This window comes from Bubalus bubalis, chromosome 2 (genome assembly GCF_019923935.1).
Source record: "Bubalus bubalis isolate 160015118507 breed Murrah chromosome 2, NDDB_SH_1, whole genome shotgun sequence".
Classification (NCBI taxonomy): Eukaryota; Metazoa; Chordata; class Mammalia; order Artiodactyla; family Bovidae; genus Bubalus; species Bubalus bubalis.
This window is the reverse complement of record NC_059158.1, coordinates 180100311-180123780: the sequence shown is the minus strand read 5'-3', so window position 1 is coordinate 180123780 and position 23470 is coordinate 180100311. Positions and strand designations below refer to the sequence as shown.

Below are 23470 nucleotides of genomic sequence, written 5' to 3'. Positions count from 1 at the left end.
CCCAAACAGGGACCCCAGGATGCAAAGACAGGACTGCAGTCTGGGAAACACAGGGACTGTGCCAGGTGGGCCTGGGTGTATGTGGCACTCGGGGGGTCCTGTGGGCTGCAGGCAGGTCTGCCTGGATCTGCCACCATCCCCTTTCGTCTCCCTCCCAGGGCAGGGTGGTGGGGACAGCATCTGCCCTCAGCACCCTTCAGCTCCTGCCCACCCCCCCACCCTCACCCCCTCCAGCCCAGTAGCCCCAGGAAACCCGAGCTGGCCAGGCCGCTGTCGAGCAGCCAATCCCAACACTGGAAGGAAATGTTTATTTTCTTCTCCAAATTGCCCCAGCTGCTGCATGGTGGCTGAATGAGGCCTTTGAGCTGTGAGAAGCCCCCATTGTGGGCGGCCGCAGCCAGGGGGCTGGGGGCTGGGGTATGGGAGGGTTGGGGCCTCAGCGCTGCTTGCCAGTGACCAAAGCTGGGGGGTCAAAGCTGTTAACAGGAACCAAGAGGAGTGGTGGGGGGCGGGTGCCCTGAAGAGGACCCCCAGGATGGAGTCTGAAGGCAGAGATCTGTCCCACCAGGAGGGGAGGGTCAGAAAGAGGGACTCCCCAAGCCTGGCTCTGCCAACAGCCCCTCTGTGACAGATACCTCCTTCTTCCCACTTTAGAGATGAGAAAACTGAGGCTCAGAGAGGGGAAACGACTTGCCTGAGATCACACAGCCAGTGCCTGTTAGAACCTACCCGACTGCAAAGGTCAGGCTTCTTCCCTGGTCTTGGATGTCAGAAGCCCTTCCTCTCACTCCAAAGGGGTAGGGTGGGGTCAGCCGGTGTCCCACACAGGCCCGACCTCCTCTCCTCCCAGGCCCCAGGGAGGTAGGGCCTCTGGCTGCTGCTGGGCCAGGCATGGCCCTCTGGGGCTAGACAGGGGTAAGTAGATCTGTCTCAGACTCCGTCAGGTGCTGCTTCCCAAACCTTGTCCACACAGCTGGAAAGGGGAGGGGGGCTACCCTTCCATGGGAGCTGCTGGCCGGGACACCACTCTGTGCCCACCTGCTGGGGTCCAGGAGCTCCTGGCTGGGCGCCAGCCCTGCCCATGGCAGAAGGCCTGGCACCTTAGACCACTTCACCTGCACAAAGGCCGGCCGATGGGCAACGGAAACACGGACAGCTTCTGGATAGGGCTGGGCACGAGCCCAGAAGACCTCTCCCTGCCACCTGAGCTCAGACCCCTCCACCCTGCAATCCCCTGGGCTCACGAGTTGCTGAGTGTCTCAAAAGTGGACAGCCCCTGGCCCAGAGCTGCAGGATGGGCCGGGGAGCGGGGGGTGCCTCTCCCCACCTTCAGGGCTCAGTAGGGCCAAGGCCCAGCTCCCCAGGCCAGAAGGGAGAAAATTCCTCTTCATGCCAGGGGGCTTCATCAAGTGCTTCAGTGTGGCATCATGCCTGGCACACATGGCCAAGGCTGAGGGCAGGGCCTCCCTTAACAGAGAGACCCAGTAGGGACCCCCTAGGCCCTGGGAAGTACAGGAGGTGCCCAAGGGCAGGTGCTGTGGACGTTTTGAATCTGGCCAGTGATGGTCTGCGTGACCCAAGGGTGGCCCTTCACCTCTGAAGCCTCAGTTCACGCATCTGCCAAATGGAATCTAACCAGGGCCCAGAGGGCCGAGAAAGGATGCAAACCTGCGGCGCCTGATGGCAGCCAGCCCTCCCATCCTCGGCCAGTGCTGGGGATGAACGCGCTCAGTCCCCGCCTAGCTTGAGGGTCAGCTGTGCACTCAGCCCCCAGCACCCATTCTACTGGCCAAGAGAACCCGGAGAGCTGCGCGCCAGGCCCCGTGCACCTGGACGGTCCGCCTGAGGCCGAGGCTCCCATGGCCTGCCGCATCCATCCGGCCACGGGGGAGAGACTCCATCCCCTGCCTCCGCCCAGAGGCCGCCCTCCTCCTCCCCCGTCTGGGAAGTCTCTGGGTCGCCGGGGACCTTTCTTAGGTGAAAGTTCTGTGTCCCTCCAGGGCTACAACCTGACTTCACCAAGTTTTTCTGAGCGCAGTGAGATCATCTGAACGTCACCCAGGCCTGGGCAGAGGCATCCACTAACCACCTTGCTTTCAGATGAGAAAGGCGAGGTTTGGGGGCCCACCATGTCCTCGGGAGACAGGTGTCTGTCTCAGGTTCTTGGGGCAGGTCCTGTCCAACTCCAACAGGCATGCTGGGGGACCAATGGCTATTTCCCGCAGGGGACAGGGAGTTCCTGGCGGGGCAGGGAAGGGACTGTGTCTGCCTATTCACACTGATCCTTGAGGCCCGGCACTGTGATGGCACAGGGAGGGTGGCAGTATCTATTTGCTGAGTGAAGGAAGGGCTGAGCCCAGGACCGGGCTGAGCAGGCCCTCAGAGTGGGCCGAGTGTCAGAGCAAGTGGGCACCCGCGCTCCGTCATTAAGACCAGGGGGATACAGTCAAGGACCTTCCGATGAGCTTCCGGTCTGAGGCCCGGCGACCACGCCCAGGCCGCCGCCCCCACCCCCACCCCACCGCCGTCCCTGGGTGACATACCTTGGATGGGGGTCTGGGCCTGGCTGCCGAAGTGGCTGGTGGTGCTGAGCGAGCTGCGGGGGCTGGGCGTGCTGGGTGTCACCCGCATGCGCAGACGCTCCAGGTCCCCGAAGCGGTCGGGGAATCCCTTGGTCTGGTCCTCCAGCTTCTGCCGATGCCCTGCAGAGCATGGAGCCCATGAGCAGCTCATCCTGGGGTGGGGGGTGGGGTGGGCAGACACACCTTGCTCTGTTGGGAAGTTCCCCCTGCGGTATAACTTTAGGCCTCTGCAGGGAGATCCCATTGGCCGTTACCAGCCTCTTTTCTGAACACAGAACAGTCAGTACGGGCCGCCCTGCGGCTGCCATGATTTTACCCTGACCTTCCGACACCACAGGTGAGACTCAAGAGAGCTTCCAGGCCACACAGCCAGTAAGTTGTGGAGTCAAGATCTGAACTTGGGAGTTCAACTCAAAGCCCGAGATCTACACCTCTATGTTAAACTTTTTAAAAAATATTTACTTTCACTTATTTATTTGGCTGTGTAGGGTCTTAGCTGGGGCATGCGGAACCTAGTTCCCTGACCAGGGATCGAACTCTGGCCCCTGCATTGCCAGTGGGCAGTCTTAGCCACTGGACCACCAGGGAAGTCCCTATGTTACACTTTTTGGCAGAAGAGAAATCTGAGGCAACAGGCATGCATAGGGGCTCAGGCAGGCTCTGTGGGAGGCAGGGAGAGAACCCAGGGATGGTACCACTCTCTGCCCCCAGCATTCCCTGCCCCCGCCCCCAGCATTTCCATCTGCAAGAGGAATGAGACAAGGCCCAGAATGGGAATGCCAGCTCCTCCAGTCCAGAGCTACCTGGGAACCCCCAGCACATGCCTTCTCCCCTCTGGGCCTCAGATAGGAGGGGAAATTGACCAGGATGCCAGCAAGTGCTGCGGGGCACTGTGTGAGGGGCCGGACTCCCATCTTTGTCCAGAAGCTGGGGACAGGGGGATCAGTGCACCTGCTTGGGGCATTGAGCCTGGACAAACTACCAGCGTTTTCCAGGATTCTTCTGCCATTACCATACAAGGACCCCAGCCTCGTCTCCAAGACCCTGGAGGAGCTGGCCGGGTCAAGATGGCCGTGCCCTTGCCTTTAAGCAGCCAGTCAAGGCCACCCTCAACCCTTTTTGAATGACATCAGGCTTACAGGGATCACCCCCTTACACACACACATACACACACGCACAACTTTTTCAATTACTCATTTTACATTTCACAAGCAACACGTGAATACCTCCAAAAAGAAAAGCATTACAGGTAAGGCTAACGACTCCTCGGACCCACCCTAAATCCTACCCAGAAATCCCTAAGTGATCAATTTGGAGGTCTTTCTTTCCAGGCCTTTTTTAGGGTTTCATGTGCATGGAAAACACAGAGCAAGTTTTTCATGGAACTTTCTTGAATGGTCTCAGCCTGGTTGTATCATTCTGTAACTTGCTCTTCCACAGCCCAGCTGGGTGGGGGCCCCTCAATTTCGTTATCTGATAAATGGAGAGAGTACCCCCACCTCAGAGAAACCACAGAGTTTCCGCAAAACCTCGGGAGCCCACCCTGGGGCGTGGTGAGGAGCCAAGAGTAGGGGCAGAGTGGCCTTGCTGAGCCCATGTGTGTCCCACGTTCCTGCTGAGGCAGGCAGGCTGGCCTGGTCCTCTTTCTGTAACACAACAGAGCTGCGGCTCAGAGAGGTAAAGAAGCTTGCCTGAGGTCACACAGCGAGGAAGCGGGGAGGATTTTCTAGACCTAGGATTCTTGGAAAAGAAGAGTGGGGAAGGGACTCGGGGAGAGGAGAAGGCTTGCCTGAGTCCTGGGGTCTGCCGTGACATGAGGAATTTTCTAGCTTGACAGAGAAAGAAGACGACAGTCTCAGGATATGGCCCCCTCGTGGGGCCTGGGTAAGTGTGATGGGACTCTTCACTGCTGTTGGGAACCAGGGGACAGAGCTGGAGGCTGCAGAATGGGCCTGATTCCTAATGTTCAAATGAGGATGCAATGGATTTTGGTACCCACAGGCCCCCAGGCTGGCTCCACACCCCTGCCACCAGCTCACATAGGCATCTGAGAGCCCTGAGGAATCGAACTGGTTGTCCTGGGGGCCACAGTGGGCTCAGCAAGCCACCAAGAACCAAGGAACCCAATTTCTCCTCCAAGGAAGGCCCAGGCCCGGGCTGATAGGACATGTGGCAGCCACTTGACACCAGCCAGGCCCCACTACTGCCTCCCAGGACCCCTGGAAACAGGAAAAACGTGGGCTGGGGTAAATTTGGCTGGAGCTGAGGCTGCAAACTCAGATGCTTAAGGGGAACCAGGCAAGTCTCATAAATGAGGCAGATGGGATGGGTGGGGACTGGGGCAGACTGGAGAGGGTGGGCCTTGTAGAAGGGGCAGTTGCCATCCAGCCCAGCTGACTGGTGCCCCGATGGAGGTGGGCCCAGTGTTGCCAGTTTCCAATTTACCAGAAGCCATAAACCTGCTTTTCTGTGAAATCTCCCATATTATATATGTCAGCGATTAACCCAAATACTGAAAGGTGAAAGTCATTCCGTCATGTCCAACTCTTTGTGACCCCATGGACTATATACAGTCCATGGCATTCTCCAGGCCAGAATACTGGAGTGGGTAGCTGTTCCCTTCTCTAGGAGATCTTACCACCCCAGGAATCAAACCCGGGTCTCCTGCATTGCAGGCAGATCCTTTACCAGCTGAGCCACCAGGGAAGCCTGGTATACTGAAACCAACAGCAACAACAAAATAACCCACTTGGCAGAATATGTCCTGCTCAGGGGTTGCCAGTTTGTAGCCTCCAAGTTTGAGGTTTCATTTTCTGGTTGGCTGTCTAACGTGAGCCGTCGAGGGCTGACTAATGGATAGCCCTGGGGAAAGGGTCTCCAGGGGAGTGCCATGGGGCTCAGCCTCAGTCCTGGCAGGCCTTGGAGGGCGTGCTCTTGCCCTGGCTGCTGCAGCCACTGGGTGACGTGGATGAGCTGGATCATGGATGCACTGAGAACAATCTCAACAGGGAGGAAGCCGGCTGGATAGATGTGGAGACCGCAGACTGACCTGACAGCAGCTCGGGTGCAAAGGATCCGGGTGTCTTAGTCAACCACAAGCTTGAAGTGAGCCAATGGGGCTACACAAAAGCTGCTGCAAAACCTCAGGCCTTGCTGTTATTGTCGCTGGCGGAGAGAGTCCCATTTCTGAGTCACACTGAGTACAGAGTGTTTACAGAGACGCCTGCGGGCCGACGGAAGGAGGGCGAGGTTCACAGCCCGCCTGGGTTCAAGGACCGCCTGCAGCCTGGTAGCCGGTAGCTGAGCTCGAGTCACACCCCTTTCCCCCACCCCAAGCCACAGTGGGAGGGCCACACGGTGCCCTTGCGGGTCGTGGTTCCGACCAAACAAGGTCTCTGGATGCTCTCCACCCTCCCAGGTCACTGTCCCCTGTGTGGTCACTTCTACCCCAGCTCACACCGAGGGCGGCAGGATAATCGTCTCCACGTGGAGACCGGGATACTGAGGCCAGGTCGGTGAGTCCTGTCTGGGACACAAAGCCAGGCCAGCAGAGTCAATGTCGGCACCCAGACCCCTGACCCCAAGTCCAGTGCTCCTTCTCTGAACACCTCCCTTTCATCCCCATTGTACAGATGGGGCCACTGAGGCTTCAAGATGAACCCCACGCTAAGTGACTGGTCTAGGATATAAAGCAGGTAATGTGGTCCCGGAGCACATGCTCCAACCACATGCTACCCTACTTTCGCAAAGGGCAGAATTCCTGGAGGGGAGTTTTCACAGCACGTGGGGGAACTGCTTCTGTGTTGCTGTGGAACCCCCAAGTCAAGGCCTGGAAGGGGCGAAGGGGAGCCCAGGCAGCTCCATGGTGCCAGGGCGCCAGAGAGTCTCAGAGCCACGGGGCCCCAGCCTTCACACTGGGAGAACAGAACTCCCTGTGCCCAAGGAAAGAAGATGGGCCTTCAGAATAGACCTCTTTCATTCCGCCGCCCACAGTGAGAGCTGGGGGCGGGGAGCCCTGGCCCAGTTCACCGGGTCACCAGGGGCCCAGCCCTTTCACACTGGGACTCAGTTTCCCCTCTGTACATACTGCTCCCTGAGGCCCCTCCAGCTTCGAAAGTCCCTGACTTTAGACTCCAAGAACTAGCCACTGGCGAGGAAGCGGGGGTCGCTGGCTCGGGGCCCCTCCGTCTGCTTCTTCTGTTCGCAGGGTTTCTCTAGTATTCTCTGCCTCGCACACTTCAGGGCAGCGGCTCAGGTACAGCCCCTGTCTGGAGTCTTCCTGTCCTTTGGGGCTCACTCCAAGAGCCCCCCACCCCCTCTAGGAAGCCCCCTTCTCCCAGCACGGAGCCCCACAGCTCCTCTGCAAGGCTAAGAGCAGTAGCTAGCAGGGATGGAAAGAAAATCGGCAGCTGATGCTTACTGAGCGCTTTCTCCACTGCAGGGTCTCAGCAGCTGCCACACTCTGCCTTGTTTCACCTGCGTCATCCCCATGGCGGGGCGGGGGGCGGGGGGGGTGCTGGTAGGTGGGGAGGTGTCCACCACTGTCCCTAGTACACAGGTGAAGAAACTGAGGCTCGGTGAAGGCCAGTAACACGCTCAGGTCACACGGAAGCACCTGGCCACCTTGCCTTCCTGGAGCCCACCCTATAGGGAACGAGCCTGGCTTTGCAAAGTCAGGGGGGGGATCCAAACGGTTGGCTGTTAGGGCCCAGCCTAGGCCCAGGGCCCAGTGCTACAACGGGCCCGGGAAAAGGCAGATGAGAGGGTCTCAGTGGACCCCAGCAGGAGCCCCGCCCCGCTCTGAAGCCCAGTCCAACCTTCTAAACTCACATCGTGCTCTAACCCCCCAAGTCCCTCTCCTCTCTCTGGGCCTCGATTTCCACTCCTGTCGAGTGGTTATCATACTGTCTAAGCCCTGGGCTGAGGCTGAGCCAGAGGATGGGCCCCCAGGTGTTTCCGAACAGAGGGAGGATGGGACGCTGGGGGAGCGCGCCCCCCCTTGCTGTCTGGGCCTGGCAGCCTGACCCCCTGCAAGCAGCGGGGCTCATCTCACTGAGGGCCTCTCCGATGTCACCTCGATCAGGGCTCCGGCCTCGTGTGTGAGCCTCCAGGGCCCAGCGACCCGGGGCCTGTCCCAGGCGGCTCTCACCCACTGGTGACTGGGGCAGGTCACTCTCTCTCCTGGGCCTCCGGTGTGTCGTCTGTGAAACGGAGCTCACACTCTTAGCTCCTGAGGGTGCAGACAGGCTGAGGAGAATGAAACACCCGGCTGGGCCTTGGCCCTCAAGATTCACAGCTCCTCTTCAATGATCTAATCAGTGGTGGGGGGAAGTGTTGGGGGGGAGGTGTGTGCATGGGGCCTCATAGGTGTGCAAGAAGGATCAGAGTTGGGGGACGAACCCTGGATCCCAGCCAGATGGGTGACTCACCCGGGGGTCACAGCGGCAGAAGCCTAGGGACCAGGGCTGGGTTCCAGCGGAGGTGGAGGGGCCTCCCTTCTCTCTACTCCCAGGCATCGCTCGTCCCTGGGCCAGCACTGGGTCCTCAGGGACTGCCAGGGACCTAGTGCTTCCGGGGGGAAACCTGGGGGCCATCACCCTGCCTTCACCCTGGCCTAACACAAGCCCCTGGAGACGAGCATGGCAACCACGTGAGCAGACGTTGTCGATGGGCCACGCACTGTGCTGGGCAGGCCACACATATCATCTCCAAGGGCCATGATGATCCTCTGGGAGGCTGCTACCATCACACCCGTTTTCCACATGGGAAAGTGGAGGCACGTGGCGGAGGGCAAACCCGGAAGGGTGAGCAGGGTGCATGGAGCTCAGCTGCTAAGGTCTTGGCTTCCTGAGACCTCCGAGAGAGAGGACAGCTGGCCTCCTTGGCAGCGAGGCCGGACTGGCAGGAGGCCAGGTCCGTGTCCTGCCATGGAAGGGGCGAGAAGGGCAGCAGGCCAACCGGAGCTGGGAGCCAGGAGCAGCAGCGCTGGGTGGGGCCACGGGAGAGGCGCGGTCTGCGGGCGACAATGTGGGCCCCAGCCACGGGGCCCTTCTGCCATCTGAAGCCTCTCGGCCACCTTCTCGGCTACCTGGTGCAGCCACAGCTCAGACACAGCGGCCACTGTCTGCCCGGCCGCACGGGTGGGGCACCCGGGCCCGAGGCCCGCTCTGTGGCCTGTCAGGAGATTTACACCCGGCTCTTAACAGCCGCGCGGCATCGCAGGCGGGTGCTGGGCCCAGGGTGGTCCGCTGTGAATCGGCCCCCTGTGAGCAGATGAAAGCCGGTCGGCGGCTGGGCAGAGAAGCGGGCGGGCAGGCAAGGGGCCAGCGGGTCCCTCCTGGGGCCACAACTGGGGCTTCCAGCGGCCTGGGCCTGATTAGGGGGCAGCCCCGGAGGTCTGAGGTTAACCCCTTCCCGCCTGCTGGGGGGTGGGTGGGTAGGAACTGGGAGCCAGGACCCTGATCCGGGGAGCACAGGAGGTCTGAGGTTAACCCTTTCCTGCCTGTTGGGTGCACTCCCTGGGGGTGGGCATCCTGGGCACCCCTCCAGTGCCCACACCTGGAATGGAGGCTGGAACTGTGGCGACCTGAGGTTGGTGGCCGGCTCAGGCTCACTTGGCCTGCCCATGCTGTCTCCAGCTCCCAGCCGCCCCCGTGGCTGTCTGCTCACCTCCTTCAGGCCTCTGCTCCAACACCACCTCTTCAGGAGGTGGCACTTCCCTGTGGGTCCCAGCCCTGCTCGCTCCACCCCTCCCCCAGCTTCCGTTGTCTCTGCAGGACTTCTCACTACCAGAAATCTAGCTAAATCATTTGTTTTACCTCGTTTATCCATTCAACAACTATCTACTGAACACCAACGACGTGCTCACGTCTGTGTTCCAGGGTCTACAGCAATGTCTGGCAAAGCAAAGGACCACCCACCCCCCTGGGGTGGGGCACAAACAGTAATCAGGGAAGATGAAAAATAGGTGAAATAAATGCGTGAGCTATATAGCATCTTAGAAGGTGACAAGTAAAACGAAAGCCAGGAAGTATAGGGGAACGGGGATGTCTGTGTGTCCAGGGGTGTCAGGAGAGGCATGTCCAGGTAGAGGGAACAGCAGGGCAAAGGCCAAGAGGCCAGAGCGGCCAGAGTAGGGTAAGCAAAGAGGAAGGTGGAGGAGAGGAGGGTGGAGGGGGCCCGGTCACACATCAGATCTGGGCTTCACGGCCGTGGTGATAGCAGCATGACTTACCATCTCTCCCCACCCCAAGTGTGTGAGACCTGCGAGGGCCAGAACCTGGTCTGTTGGGTTCAGTGCAGCCTCCTCAGTTTCTAGAACAATGCCTGATACAGGGTCGGGCCCCAGGAAAGTAGTATTTGTTGAAATCATCCCATGTATATTTTGGGGAAGAAAAGACCCGACCCCCACTCCCGCCCCAGGCCAGATGGGCCGGTGCCTCAGTGAGGAACCTGTGCCCCATCCTTCCAAGTGTGCGTTAGTTGCTCAGTCGTGTCCAACACTTTGCAACCCCATGGACTGTAGCCCGCCAGGCTCCTCTGTCCTTGGGATTTCCCAGGCAAGATTACTGGAGTGGGTAGCTGTTTCCTTCTCCAGCGATCTTCCTGATCCAGGGATCGAACCTGGGTCTCCTGCGTTGCAGGCAGATTCTTTATGGCCTGAACCACCAAGGAAGCCCTCTCAAGTACAACACCCCTGAGCCTGGGAGACGGGGTGAGTAGTTCCCGAACTGTGGTCCAGCCCAGGCCCGCTCGAGCACGACCCCGCCTGCCACCGTGTTTTAGGATCGTGCTCCACCTGCTTTGTAACCAGCCCCTGGTGACTCTGAGGGACACCAGCCCTGAGAACCTCGGAAACCAAGGCCACACAGGCAGGAAGCCACCAAGCCAGCCTTCAAACCCAGCTGGCCACCTGGCTGCAGACTGGGCACGCTCTGCAGGGCAGCGGAGGGGAACGACCCAGCCACAGAACCCACAGCCAGGCCTTGGGGAGCTGCAAGGCACCCGCTCCCTGGCTCCCGGGACCAGCCTCGACTCCCATTCCTCCCCACAGAAGGCTCAGCCCTCACATGGGGTTGGGTTGGGGGTGAGGTCCCAAAGCAGGAGAAAAGCCCAGAAGGAAAACCCGGCGAACATCCATCAGGAGAGTCTTGAGAGCCAGTCAGCGACAGACTCATGCAACGCTCACAGCTCCCCACAGCACAAGCTAACGCCGTCCCTGCCTTACAGATGAGCACACTGGGCTTGGAAGCCCCTTCCACGGGCCCCGGCTTCCCTGAGCCCCAGGGTGGAGCCCCAAGGGTGTACGGAAGCTCACCCTGGGGCAAGCGGCTTTGTCTGCCGGCCTGTCTCCTCCTGGGGTAGTTGAGGATCAGTTAAGAGACTCTGGGGACTTCTCTGGCAGTCCAGTGGTTAGGACACTTCCACTGCAGGGGGGCGCAGGTTTGATCCCTGGTCTGGGAACTGAGATCCTATGTGGCGCACAGTGCGGCCCTCCCCCCAAAAGAGAGACTCTGCAAAGGGCCCAGCATCCCGGGAACACTCACTGACCAAACGCAGCTGAGCTGGCCTCTGACCACTTACAGCTGGGGAAATGGAAGCTGAGAAGGGAGGCGGCGGTGTCCAAAGGTGGCAGAGTGCAGGCCAGGTTGGGGCTGGAACCAGGGGTGCTGGGGAGACCTGCCCTAAGGGCCAGGCGGAGGGGAGGAGACCAGGAGGGCCACCTCCCACATTCGCCCTTTTCTATAAATGAGCTTCTGCTAAGATCAGAGGGCGGCAGAGGATAAGATGGTTGGATGGCATCACCAACTCAATGGACATGAGTCTGAGCAAACTCCTGGAGACAGTGAAGGACAGGGAAGCCTGGCGAGTGCTGCAGTCCATGGGGTTGCAAAGTCAGATATGACTTAGTGTCTGAACAACAACCAAGATTTTGTTTCAAGAAACTGCTTTAAAACCACTGATCTGGCCCACACTGACTTGCTTCTGACTCCAGGGTCTTTCAGAGCCCAGCTTCGTTCCCTTCCTCTTGCTGCCTCCAACTATGCCATCCCTGCCCCGACCAGCTCACCCCAGGAAGGGGCTGTCTCAGGTGTGGGAGACCTAGGGAGAGATGAGCAGACAAGGACTTGACTGGGGGGCTCTCAAGGGCAGAGAGCTGAGCCTCCTCCCACATCCAGTGGCCTTAGTTGGGGAGGGTGGGCAGCTCTGGGCTGGGCAGGGCTGAACACAGAGGGTCCAAGCATTGGACCCTTCTGGAATCTGAGGGATCCAGGCATTGGCTGGGTCCTGGGACCCTTCCCACCAAGCTCCAAGTCCCCTGCTCGCCTGCCTCTACACGGAAGCTCGCCGCTTTATGGAGTGGCTCCTCAGTGCTCAGCATCATGCTGAGCCCAACTGTGGCTCCCATTCATCCTGATTCAGCCCTTGGAGACTTACAGTAAAACAGCACCTCCTTCATCAGAGACTCAATACCTCTATTACTATGACCTGGGTTTCTCAGCAGCCACCTTACTGCTGACCAAGAAAGGTTCAACCATCGACCAATGGTGGTGGTGGTGGTGGTGGGAGTATGGGGGAATCCAGACAACAAGGATTAACAGAACACCGGGGATCCAGAGACTCACAAGGAACCTCCCTCTGCTACAGCCAGATACTATCCACATGCCATCACTGGCCATCAGGCTAGGAGGTATCATCCCACTTCCTGGAGGAGGCAGCCGAGCTGCAGAGAGGTCAAGGACTGCCCCAAGGTCCCCCGGCCAGGCAAGCCGGGTCAGAATCTGCTCTCTGTACCACGCACCTGTGGCTCACAAGGGCTTCCCAGCCATCACCGCCTTGAGACTCTTGGGGTCACTGACCTGGTTCACAGATGACAAAACCAAGACCAAAAGGAGACAGGACTTCTCTTGAGTCACAAAGCCCAAGGTCACAGTCATGAGCCCATCCACATCTAACCCCTGCAGGAAGGAACCAGCAGGAATTTGGCCAGGGCGGGTGCCAGCTGGGAGGTGAATCACTTGGGCCTGATGACCGTGATCAGGAGCCTGGGTGGAGGGGGTTAGAGGAGGTGGCCTTGACAAGCCTGCAGGGAAACACTTCCAGGGCTGTAAGACCCAGCTCTGAGCCCTTTCCAGGTGGCCAGGTGCTGGTGTGGGCTGGACAGATCGGGGGGCCAGGCCTGATTCCCCGAAAGGGAGAGTGGCCCAGGGCCAGGCCTGGGTGGTCCTCACTGATGCTGCCCTTGCACAGCCATAGCCCCTTCCCAGCCTCCTTCCTCAGGCCCACTCAGGCCTGGAATTGGAACTGAAAGCTATTTGTGGGAAGACAGGGCACCTCCCTACACCTAAGACAGTGTGAGGCCCTGGCCAGGTTCTCCACATCCCCAGGGCTGGATTCCTCCTTCTGGGAACCCAGTGACCCTCTGGTTCAGAATCCCATGAGCCAAGAAATGTGAGAGGGTTTTCTAAACTGTAAAGGGCCACAGCGACAAAGAGAAGGACATGGCAACTCTCAGTACATCAATCATGCCACAAGTCGGGGCCAGTTCACATAAGAGCTCTGCTCTGAGCTCAGGAAGCGACCAGTCCAGAGATGACTGGCTGCTTCTTTGTTTCATTCATTCATTCCCTCATTCATTCAGGAAAAACTGGTCTCTGGCCCACAGTGGCAGCTGCCCCTCTGGTTTCCCTAATCTCAATCTGAAACTCTGGGTCATCCAGCAGGCAGAAGCAACAAAACAGAAACCTTCTTTGATGCTAAAATGCATGGATGCCCTGCTCCCTGCAGAGAATACGTGCTCAATAAACACGTGCTCAATAAACATTTGCAGAATCAGATCTGCATTCCTGATCTCAAGAGGTGGGTCCTGGGGTCAGAGTGTCTGGGCTCTTTGAGACTTAAGTCACACCCTGAGATTCAAAGGAAGGGTTTCCAAGGAAGGGATGTGGCCTTGCACCCCAAGCAGCACCTGCTTCGCGTGCTCCCTCCCTCCCACGCAGGCAGAGGAAGCTGGGGTGGAGTCAAGCCAACCTGGCCCCATCTCCACCCCAAACACACAACGCCCTCTCTGCAGTCTTTTCCATCCTTTCCTTTCCATATTCTCCTCAATGGGCAGTCAACCCTCGGGGTGGCAGGGTGGAGGTCAAGCTGATTCCATCACCTCCCCTTTGCAGCCTGGCTTCCTACAGCCGCAGGCTCAGCATCAGCACATACTGCAGGGAGGCCGGGGTGCAGAGTTGAGCGGCAGGACTGCAGTCCCCCACGGCTCCAGGGATCCAGTGCCATCTGCCTGACCCTGGTGACCCCGCTGGGCCCTCCTCCCCAACCCAGTCGGCTCAGTGGCTCTGGCACTTACGTCTAGGCTCCCGGGGTCCATCCACGGTCACTTTGATGGCGCGATGGTAGGTGGCCACTTGCGTGGGGTTGGTGAACACGGTGATGGTCAGCGTGAAACTCTTACCTGGGGGGCGGAAATAAAGGCAGGAGGTTGGCACCAGGAAGCTATTCACAACAGCCTGAAGCCCTCGTCTTCCAGAAGGGCCGGGTCTCTCTCCTGAGACCCGGGGCAGAAGAGAGGGCTCTGGGTGAACGTCAAGCTGCTGGGCTTGGCATTCAAGGCCCTCTGGAGGCCTGGCACCCATTTGATCACATTCCCCCTGCCCTGTGTTCTGGCCACCCTGGCTTATTTCTTCCCTGTTTTTCGGCCTTTGTGCTATTCCTCAGAGACTCTCAGGATTTGGGGCTGGGGAGCTAGGAGAGATACATGTTTGTTCCTGAAAATAATTCATAGCCTTTAGAGAAAATTTTGAGAATACAGGAAATATAAAAAAAGAAGAAAGAAATCACCCACAGTTCCACTAGCTAGAGAGAAACACTATTAACATTTGAATGTTCTCTCCTGCAACCCTTTTCGGGCGAGTGTGTGTTTTTACACAGTTGTGAAAACGACACTAAAGTAAATATTTCCGTACCCTCTTTTTTTTTTCTGTTCACTTAACATCACATCATAAGCACTTATGTCATTAAAAATTCTTCATAAACTTCATTTTTAATGGCTGCAAAATATTTCCACTCATGGAAGCCTCATCTTTTATTTATCCATCTCCTTATCTTGGGTATTTATGCTGCTGCTCATTTCTTATTGGCGTGTGCAACTGGGGCTTCAAAAAGGACTGATTTGGGAGCTACAGACATTTCATTTGCAGACACAACTGTTATTTCCAGAACTCTGTTCTATTTTTAGATAGACATTTGGCCCCAAAGTCTCCATTCAAAATTCCTGAGGAGGGGGAAAAAAAAACTTTAAAAATCATGATTTTTGTGTTACCGTTTAAAATAAAAGGAAAATGACCTTCTGTTTATAAAAATCTTTGTCTACACCTCTGCTTATTTCCTTAGATTAGACTCCAGGCAGCGGTGAGTGATTTCATCGCATCAGAGGGCTGAGATGGATTCAGGAGCCCTGATCTCCCCAGTGAGATGACTCTCCAGAGAGAAGCATGGGGATCGGAGTGGGGCCGAGTCTACTGTGATGTGCTCAGCATCTTCAGGACCAAGTCTATCAAGGCGGACGATCTCTGAAACGCTCTTAACTTCAACACCTTTGTTCTATTATCAGTGAGACTGAAACGTTTCATGTGTTTATCATCTGTTCTCATCCAACACAAATGACTGCTTCACGGTCTTCCAGAGTTTTAAGGTTTTAATGCCTTAAACACACACACACACACACACACACACACACACACACCCCCCGCTCTCTAGCAAGCTTCTTAACACTTTCCTTGTCCTGTTTGTGGCATTCGGTCTCCCACTTCACTTGCCCTTACATTTCGCTTTCTGACTCTGAGATGATTTGCATTTTCAGTTCTGCCTCTTAATTTGTGACTGCTCCTGTCTTTTCATGTTTGGGGAGGTTTCCCCATGGAACAAGCAGATAAAGGGTACCTTCGATCAATATCATCCTCTCAAACTCCTACGTCGCTCTTTGATTCTTCTAGGGATTTACCGGTTGGCCTGGTAGAAGGTAAAGGTTTTTCCTCAAAGGGCAACCTAATTTTCCCAGCACCTTTTCTGAAGTTGGAGTCTCCTTTCCTGCCCTGTTCTCTATTATCATCAAAGTCTCCACGATATATGAGGTTGGGGGGTGGGGGAGTGCGCAAGGATCACTGAACCCCAAGTCACACTGGCCTCCTTCAGCTCTGCTTCTGAGCACCCCTACCTCTGGTCCCCAGTTACGTGCCTGGGGACTCCCCGAGGGCAGGGGCCGATGGCTCTGTGCACCTGCGTCCACCAGGTCTGTCCTCATTCTCTCAACACCCATCCAGGACAGGCAGACCCAATTCCACATTCCCACTTCACAGGTGGGAGACAAAAGTTTGAGGGGTGTGTGTCGGGGGGAGGGACCAATAGCCAGCTTAGCATGGCTGGTACTTGATGATCCAGTGATGGGAGTGAAAATTCCAGCCCCAGAAACAGGACAACCCAGTGCAAAAGAAAACAGCCATTAAAAGGAACAAAACTGTACCATTTGCAGAGACATGGATGGACCTAGAGACTGTCACACGGACCAAAGGAAGTCAGAAAGAGAAAAACAAATAGCATATATTAGCACATATATGTGAAATCTAGAGAAATGATACAGGTGAACCTATTTGCAAAGCAGACACAGAGACACAAAGAGGACAAATGTATGGACACCACAGGGCAAGACTGGGTGGGATGAACTGGGAGATTACGACTGGCATATACACACTGCTGTGTATAAAACAGAGACTAGGATAATAAGAACCTACTGTATAGACAGGGGAACTCTACTCAATGCTCTGCAGTGACCTAAATGGAAAGGAAATCCGAAAAAAAAAAAGAGGGGCTATATGTACACATATAGCTGATTCACTTTGCTCTACAGCAGAAACTAACAGTACTGTAAAGCAAGGATGTGTGTGTCAGTCGCTCAATCATGTCTGACTCTTTGTGACGCCATGGACTGTAGCCCACCAGGCTCCCCATCCACGGGATCTTTCAGGCAAGAATACTGGAGTGGGTGGCCATTCTCTTCTCCAGGGGATCTCCCCCACCCAGGGATCGAACCCGGGTCTCCTGCATTGCAGGCAGATTCTTTACTGTCTGAGTCACCAGTTCAGTTCAGTCGCTCAGTCCTGTCCGACTCTTTGCGACTCCACGAGTCACAACCAGGGAAGCCCCTAAAAGCAAAGATACTTGGATAAAAAAAAAAAGAAAAAAGAAAACCAGTCAGGCTGCTGGGGCCACACCAACAGGGGCTTCTGAGCCTGGGAGAGTGTGTGTGTGTGTGTGTGGGAAGGAGCAGGGTAAGGGTAGCTGTTTAAATTGAGGTGTGACTCGAACTGGGGCAGAGAGGGGCCTCTCTGAAGGAACTTTCCAGAACTGGCGGCTGGAGGCAGGGATGGAAATGCACCTGCGTCTGACCTGGCGTCTGGGCCAGAGAAACTAGCCTGGCTCCTCACTCTGAGACCACAGGGGCACTTTCCATGGCTTCTGGAAAGAGGGCGTGCAGAAAGTCTCTTGGCCTCAGGCTCTCTGCCCACCCCCTCCCAGGGACCCTTCTGCCCCATTACTGCTTCCTCTCATTCTGAGGTCCGTTCCCTGCTGGACCCTCTCCCCAACCAGTCAGGCACTGTCCAGAGGTCACTGGGCTTCTGACCCTTCCCATTGCCTCCCTGGTACCAGGGTGGTTTAGGTGGCCAGCCCAGAGCCAATGGGCTGCGGGGTCCCTGCACTCGCCAGATCACTGAAGCCCTCTGCTTTTAACCTCACTTCCTTCAGGTCGTCACTGAAAAGTCACCTTCCCAGGTAGGCCTTCCCGGGTCACTTCATCTAAAGGAGGCATTTTTCTCCTGGCATGCCTCTTAGAATTGAGCGGGCTTGAGAAGTGCAATAGGAAAAGAAGAAAAGGACAACAACTGTATCTTCCCTAGCCTCCACCTGGAATGGAGCATCTCTCTGAAGGATGAACGTAGGCAACAAACCACAGAGGCATGACAGCAGTCTCCGTGACCTTGTCGCCAACAGACGTCACAGATACTAACATATCATGTTACAGACGGTGCAGATTTCTTTAAATATCTTTTGTGCACGTCACAACTTCAAAGTCACAGTCATCATCAAACCCATTGCTAGATCTTGCTATTTAACATGCTAACAAGACAGCATATTTATCACATAAAAAAAATGTTTTGCTAACTATGTTTTAATATAATTGGCTTTCATCACCATCCTTTGCATTTTATTTCATTCTTTCTTTTTTCATGGTCCACTTTCTAAAAAAATTATTTTTAATTAGAGGATAATTGCTTTGCAATATTGTATAAATGTCTGCCACAAATCAACATGAATCAGCCGTAGGTATACATATGTCCCCTCCCTCTTGAACTTCCCTCCCACCTCCTGCTCCATCCCACCCCTCTAGGTTGAAAAACACTATTCTGAGACTGTTAAAGGGGTTCCTGGAGTGATGAAAGGTTAAGACGCTCATTCTGAAGCATCACAGACCTTCCCACTTCCACTTGCTAGGCTTGAATTTCCTCCTAAGGCTTATTACTGCTAATAATCCATCTACTTGTTTATCTTGTCTCCCTCCACTAGATGAAATGGTCGAAAGGCATCATCAACTCAATGGACATGAGTGTGAGCAAACTCTGGGAGATAGTGAAGGACAGGGAAGCCTGGTGTGCTGCAGTCCATGGGGTCGTAAAGAGCCAGACACGACTGAGCAACTGAACAAGTAGATGATACGCTCAGTAGGGGCCAGAATATTTGTCTTCATTGCTCTGTCCCCAGCCCCTAGGACAGCATCTGGCACATAGCACGTGCCCAATGAATGTTTGTGAAATGAATTAAGGGCAGAGGTTACTGCTCCCATTTTACAGATAAGAAAACTGAGGCTCACAGCAGGGCAATGAGTTGGCCAGGAACACGATAACCAAGCAGAACCCGGAAAGGTTAGCACTTACTGGAGCCTACCCCGCCACAATGACCCTAAGCATCTGCTCCTTGAGTGTGAAAAACTCCACCCTAATAGGCAGCAAGCCACAGGCCAGCCCTGAGGTCACCAGCCCACCTCAACAGCTTCCTCCCAGTTTCTAGGCCTGACACCACCCTTCCCAGGTACCCACAGAGAGGAGGGAGGGAGGAGCTGGGACCTGGGAGCAGGAGTGGGAGGGGTCAGGTGTCAGGTGCCACAGGAGGCTGCGCCCCCCACCCCCGCGAACCAGAGGTGGGGGAAGCCATCTCCCAGAGCACCCCTCGCCTCTCTCTGTGCCTGGCAGCAAACCCATCCAGCCGTCTCTTAAGGGCAGGAAGCTGAGAGGACTTTGTGCAGGAATCCCAGGCTCACCTGTATATCAAGGTGCAACTCCTGGACTGTCGGCAGGTGGCCCTGCAAGTGGGGGCCAGAGTCCTAGTCTGGAGATTGCTGCTCTGTGGGGCTGAGAACGGCCCCCAGACTTCGCCAGAGGACCCGGGTTTCGGTTGCTGAATGCAGCAGAACGTGGTGGGGTCTGGCAGTGTGGTCCTGGGCAAGTCTCTGTCCCTCTAGGCCTGGGTTCCTGTGGAACGAGTCCCCGCCCCTGGGGCTTCATGGACAGGGGGAGGACTCATCTCTGGGGGCCTCTGGATTTGTTCAGGGTCGACCAAGAAGCCATCTACTCCTCTCCCACCAGCGGTCCCCCTAAGTCTGTGTCCACGATCGCATTCCAAATTTCTTGCCACACACTGAGGTTTCTTTTTAACCAGTTCATGACGGTTCAGTTCTTTTCATCTTCACCTAGGCCAGTGGCCCCCTCCTCAGTTCAGTTCAGTTCAGTTCAGTCAGTCAGTCGTGTCTGACTCTTTGCGGCCCCAGGGACTATAGCATGCCAGGCCTCCCTGTCCATCACCAACTCCCGAAGTTTACTCAAACTCAGGTCCATTGAGTCAGTGATGCCACCCAACCACCTCATCCTCTGTTGTCCCCTTCTCCTTCTACCTTCAATTTTTTCTAGCATCAGGGTCTTTTCCAGTGAGTCAGTTCTTCCCCTCAGGTGGCCAAAGTACTGGGAGTTTCAGCTTCAGCATCAGTCCTTCCAATGAATATTCAGGACTGATTTCCTTTAGGATGGACTGGTTGGATCTCCTTGCAGTCCAAGGGACTCTCAAGAGTCTTCTCCAACACCCACAGTTCAAAAGCATCAATTCTTCGGTGCTCAGCTAAAAACCACAGCTTTGACTAGGGGCCATTTTGGGAGTTTACGGTGCGTGGTCCTCAAGGGGTGGGATGTGGTGGGTGGGGAGATACAAATGTCAAGCACTGCACAAGGCAATGGATTATTCACTGCTTCTGTGTGAAAAGCAGCTTACAGACAGTCTCTGAGCCATGAGCCTAACTCAGTTTTACATAAACCAGAAGTTTTTGCACTCTTTTAACATCTATTGAATTTTCCAGGAGAGAAGATAGTTCCTTAATTGTTTCAAAAAATTTTTGCTCAGAGTTTTGCCAAAAATTTCTCACAGCTTCAGCAAATCGTGACCCTGGCAAAGGTGCCACATTCAGACTTTGAGTCATGTACACCTGGCCTGTAGGGTTGGAGGTCACAGGGCTTCCGCTAGAGGTACAAACATCCATCCACCCCACAGTGTCTGTCGGCTCCAACATTTACATATTCAAATAGATACATTGTGATAAGTTACTTTTCCTTTCTCTCCATTAGAGTTATGGAATTATATCGATTTTGAGAATGCATGTAGGTGGATAGATTACGACAATATCATGCACATTTCAACCATAGGATGGTAGAGGGCATGTTGCAAAAATCTTCTGTAAGAAGGGGTGCTGCGTCTGGCAGGGCGGGGACGTCAGCCCTAATCACTGCAGGAGAATGACTTGGTTTCCTTCCCTTTCTTCTCTTGGTTTACACTTTCAGGCTTATCATGAGAGCTCTGTGGTAGTTCTGTGTATATGTCTTGCAAGGAAATCTCTTTCTTAGAATTAAGGCAGGATCAAGGGATAAAAAGCAAGGAGATGAACAAAAGTTTCCCTCTGGCTTCTTAAGTTCTGGCAGAAGTCAGAGAGCCAGGGAAAGGCTTGGAGTCCCAAACCCCAGGCTGTCCTGATTCCTAACGTGGCCCAAACTGTCTGTGTCAACCACCGATGTGTTCCTGGGAGGGAATTTCCCAATGGGCAGGCTGGGCGCAGCAGAGGTGTGGTTGCATGCCACAGGACCCCTGTGTCCTCCTTCCTCACTGCCAGCCGCCTCCACTTCTCCCACTCAACAATTCACACCTTCTGGTTTTCCCCCACCCCCGCCCAAACCACACCATAATCAGAGAATCAGTGACTGTCACCACTCAAAGGGACTTCAAAGGTCTCCTCCAGTCCCAGGCACTTGAAGTAACACAGTCTCTAACCTGTATCCCGTTCTCAGCAGGTGCCAACCGATACACTAGTACCAGTTTCCTTAATGCTCAAAGAAATCCCACAAGGGAGGTACGAGTATTGCCCCATTTTACAGATGAGGAAACAACAGAGACACACAGAGGTTAGTAAGCCATTTGCTCAGTGTCATCCAGCCAGTCACCAGCAGAGCTGGGACTGGAACCGGGTTGGTTGGTCGCAGAGTCCAGGCTGTCTGATGAGCCTCCAAGGTCTGCAAGGCTCATCGAGTTCCATGGGCATCGGAACTCCCACTCAGGCCTCTTCTGCCTCCTAGGACCACTGAGACTGGAGAGAGAATGGAGTTTGTAAACTCCACCTCCTGCACCTCCCATAGTCAGGATCCCAGCCTCCCTCCACAGTGCCTGCTCCAAGAGCCCACGGCTGAATGATACTTTGGAAACCTAGCTCCCTCTCTGTGGGCCTTGCGGGGTGGGTGCAGGTCTGTGGGTATAAATACTACCAAGAAATAATTTTCAGTGGAGGGGATGGCCAGGTGAAGTCTCAGGAACACACAAAATAACCAATTTGTCACTTCCCAGGAGAGGGAGTAGGGGGAACCACTCCTGACGCTTCGCTGGGCTCCCAGCATGACTGCCCCTTCTGCTGCAGCTCCAGGGGGCCTCCACTGCCACTGGTGGACCCGGCCACCTCCCGAGATCCAACCGCATCCGAGCGAGCCCCCCGCCGACCAGTGGCCCGACTCTCCACTTGGGGCTGGGGCTGGGATTAAGTTGCAAAAGGCTTGAGAGATTGGGAATGACAAAGGGGGCTTGGAGACTAATTAGGAGCAGCAATGAAAGCTTAATTCATAAAAGCAAACATTTTCCATCCATCAACCTGCAACCAGTTAAGGGCAACGTTTGAAAGAAATCTGTGCGTGGGGAAGGGAGCCAACAGGAACAGGAAATGTTTGAAAGAATGTAAACTATTTCAGTTTCATAAAAAAGTAACAAGTAAACAGTTATTACATGCAAATAATGCCCTGGTTTTAATTAATGCTGAAAAGTCAAAATATGTTTGACATTTGTATGTATACATTGAACGGCTGGAGAGGAAAAAATGGTGCCCAGATGCCCGTTTCCGAGCTGGGCTGGCGGCTCAGAGAGAACTAAAACCTTAAGAAGGTCTTGTTTATTGGTGATGAAAAGTACAATTCTGCCTCAGCCTCTGTGGAGACTGGAAGCAGAGGGAACCTAGCTAGCTTTCTTAACAAGCTGGAGGGGTCGGCTGGTTGCCTGGAAAGGACACTCCCCGCTTTTAGCTTTTCGGCAGCCTGGTCTTAAAGGGCCAGCAAGCCCTTAAGTCTCCATTTCGCCCCTGCCGGGGTTCTAGGATTTCTTAATCCAGAAGTGATGATGGGGTTTCAGGTCCCAGCCACCTCCCACTCAATAGCCCCTGGCGGCAGCCACAGTGGCGTCTGGTCCTGCCTTCCCTCATAATGCCCCAGGAAGATCAGATAGGCAGGATGGCACACCAGCCTGGTTTCTAGAGTGGGAGATGGCAGCCTTCAAGCTCTGCTTTCCAGCACCCAGCATCCTGCACTGCATTTGTTTTTTTTTTTTTTTTCTTTTCTAAACCACCTTAAGGTTCAAAGGGGCTGGCGAAACTGTGGCTTCGGGAGACCACAGCTGGGGAGAGGCAGCCTCAAAGTGTGGGGGAGACTCCACCCCAGTGGAGAGAGTGGTTGGGGTGTTCGGGGCCCCAAAGACGAAGGATTTGTCTAAACCAGCTTCTAAGTAACGCGCCGCGCCGTAAAGATCCACGAGGCCCCATTTTGAGCTTGTTGGTCCACGATCTCCCAGCATCTTTTGTGAGGCTGAGGCGCTTAATTGGGAAAGAGGGGAGACGCGGAAGGCTTCACAAGTTAGTAAACCCCAGAAACGGGAAGAAAACTGTGTCTTTTCTGGCCAAGGACCCTAACTTTCTCCACGTCCTCAAAAGGGTCTGAAACACCTTAAGGAGTTCCAAACTGCTGTTTTGGACAGAGCTGGGCCTGGAGACCTGCTTCGAGGGCTTCTGCAAGGACCCCAAAACCTCGTTCTCAGCTTACTTCCCTGCGCTTTTGCCATCGCCAAAGTCGCCCTTCCGCTCACCTCGCCCACTGCGGCCCACGAAGCGGAGGTCGTTGAACCTGGCTACCTGGTTCTTCATGACGGCCGAGGCGTTGCGCAGCTCAGCGGAGTAGTTCTCGTCGTTGCCCGCCATCACTGTCACCACCGTTCCATCCGGCACGTCCCCCAGCGCCACCACCTGAGGGCACAGGGGCAGGGGGACAGCTTAGGCAGGTAGGGGAGGCCAGCGAAAGAAGGGGAGGGGCAGGGTCAGCAGCTCCCCTACGCGGCCCAGGCGCAGTGCGGATTTTTCAAATGCGGGGGTGGAGAAGAGGCTTAAAAACGATAGACACTTGCGCCCCCACCCCCAATACCACAAAAAT

The 23470-nt window shown here is 55.4% G+C and overlaps 1 protein-coding gene across 2 annotated transcripts in view; it reads right to left on the bottom strand.

Annotated features, from left to right (window-relative positions):
• RUNX3 (RUNX family transcription factor 3) overlaps positions 1-23470 on the bottom strand; it is a 64603-nt gene that overhangs the window by 5669 nt on the left and 35464 nt on the right. Inside the window, exons 3-5 of one of the 2 annotated variants that reach the window (XM_025278720.3) lie at positions 23130-23286; positions 13939-14043; positions 2544-2702 (exon numbers count right to left, since the gene is read on the bottom strand). In XM_025278720.3, coding sequence (XP_025134505.2) covers positions 2544-2702; positions 13939-14043; positions 23130-23286 — 421 coding nt within the window. The remainder of the gene's footprint in view (positions 1-2543; positions 2703-13938; positions 14044-23129; positions 23287-23470) is intronic. The other variant, XM_044938108.2, reaches the window with a different exon arrangement.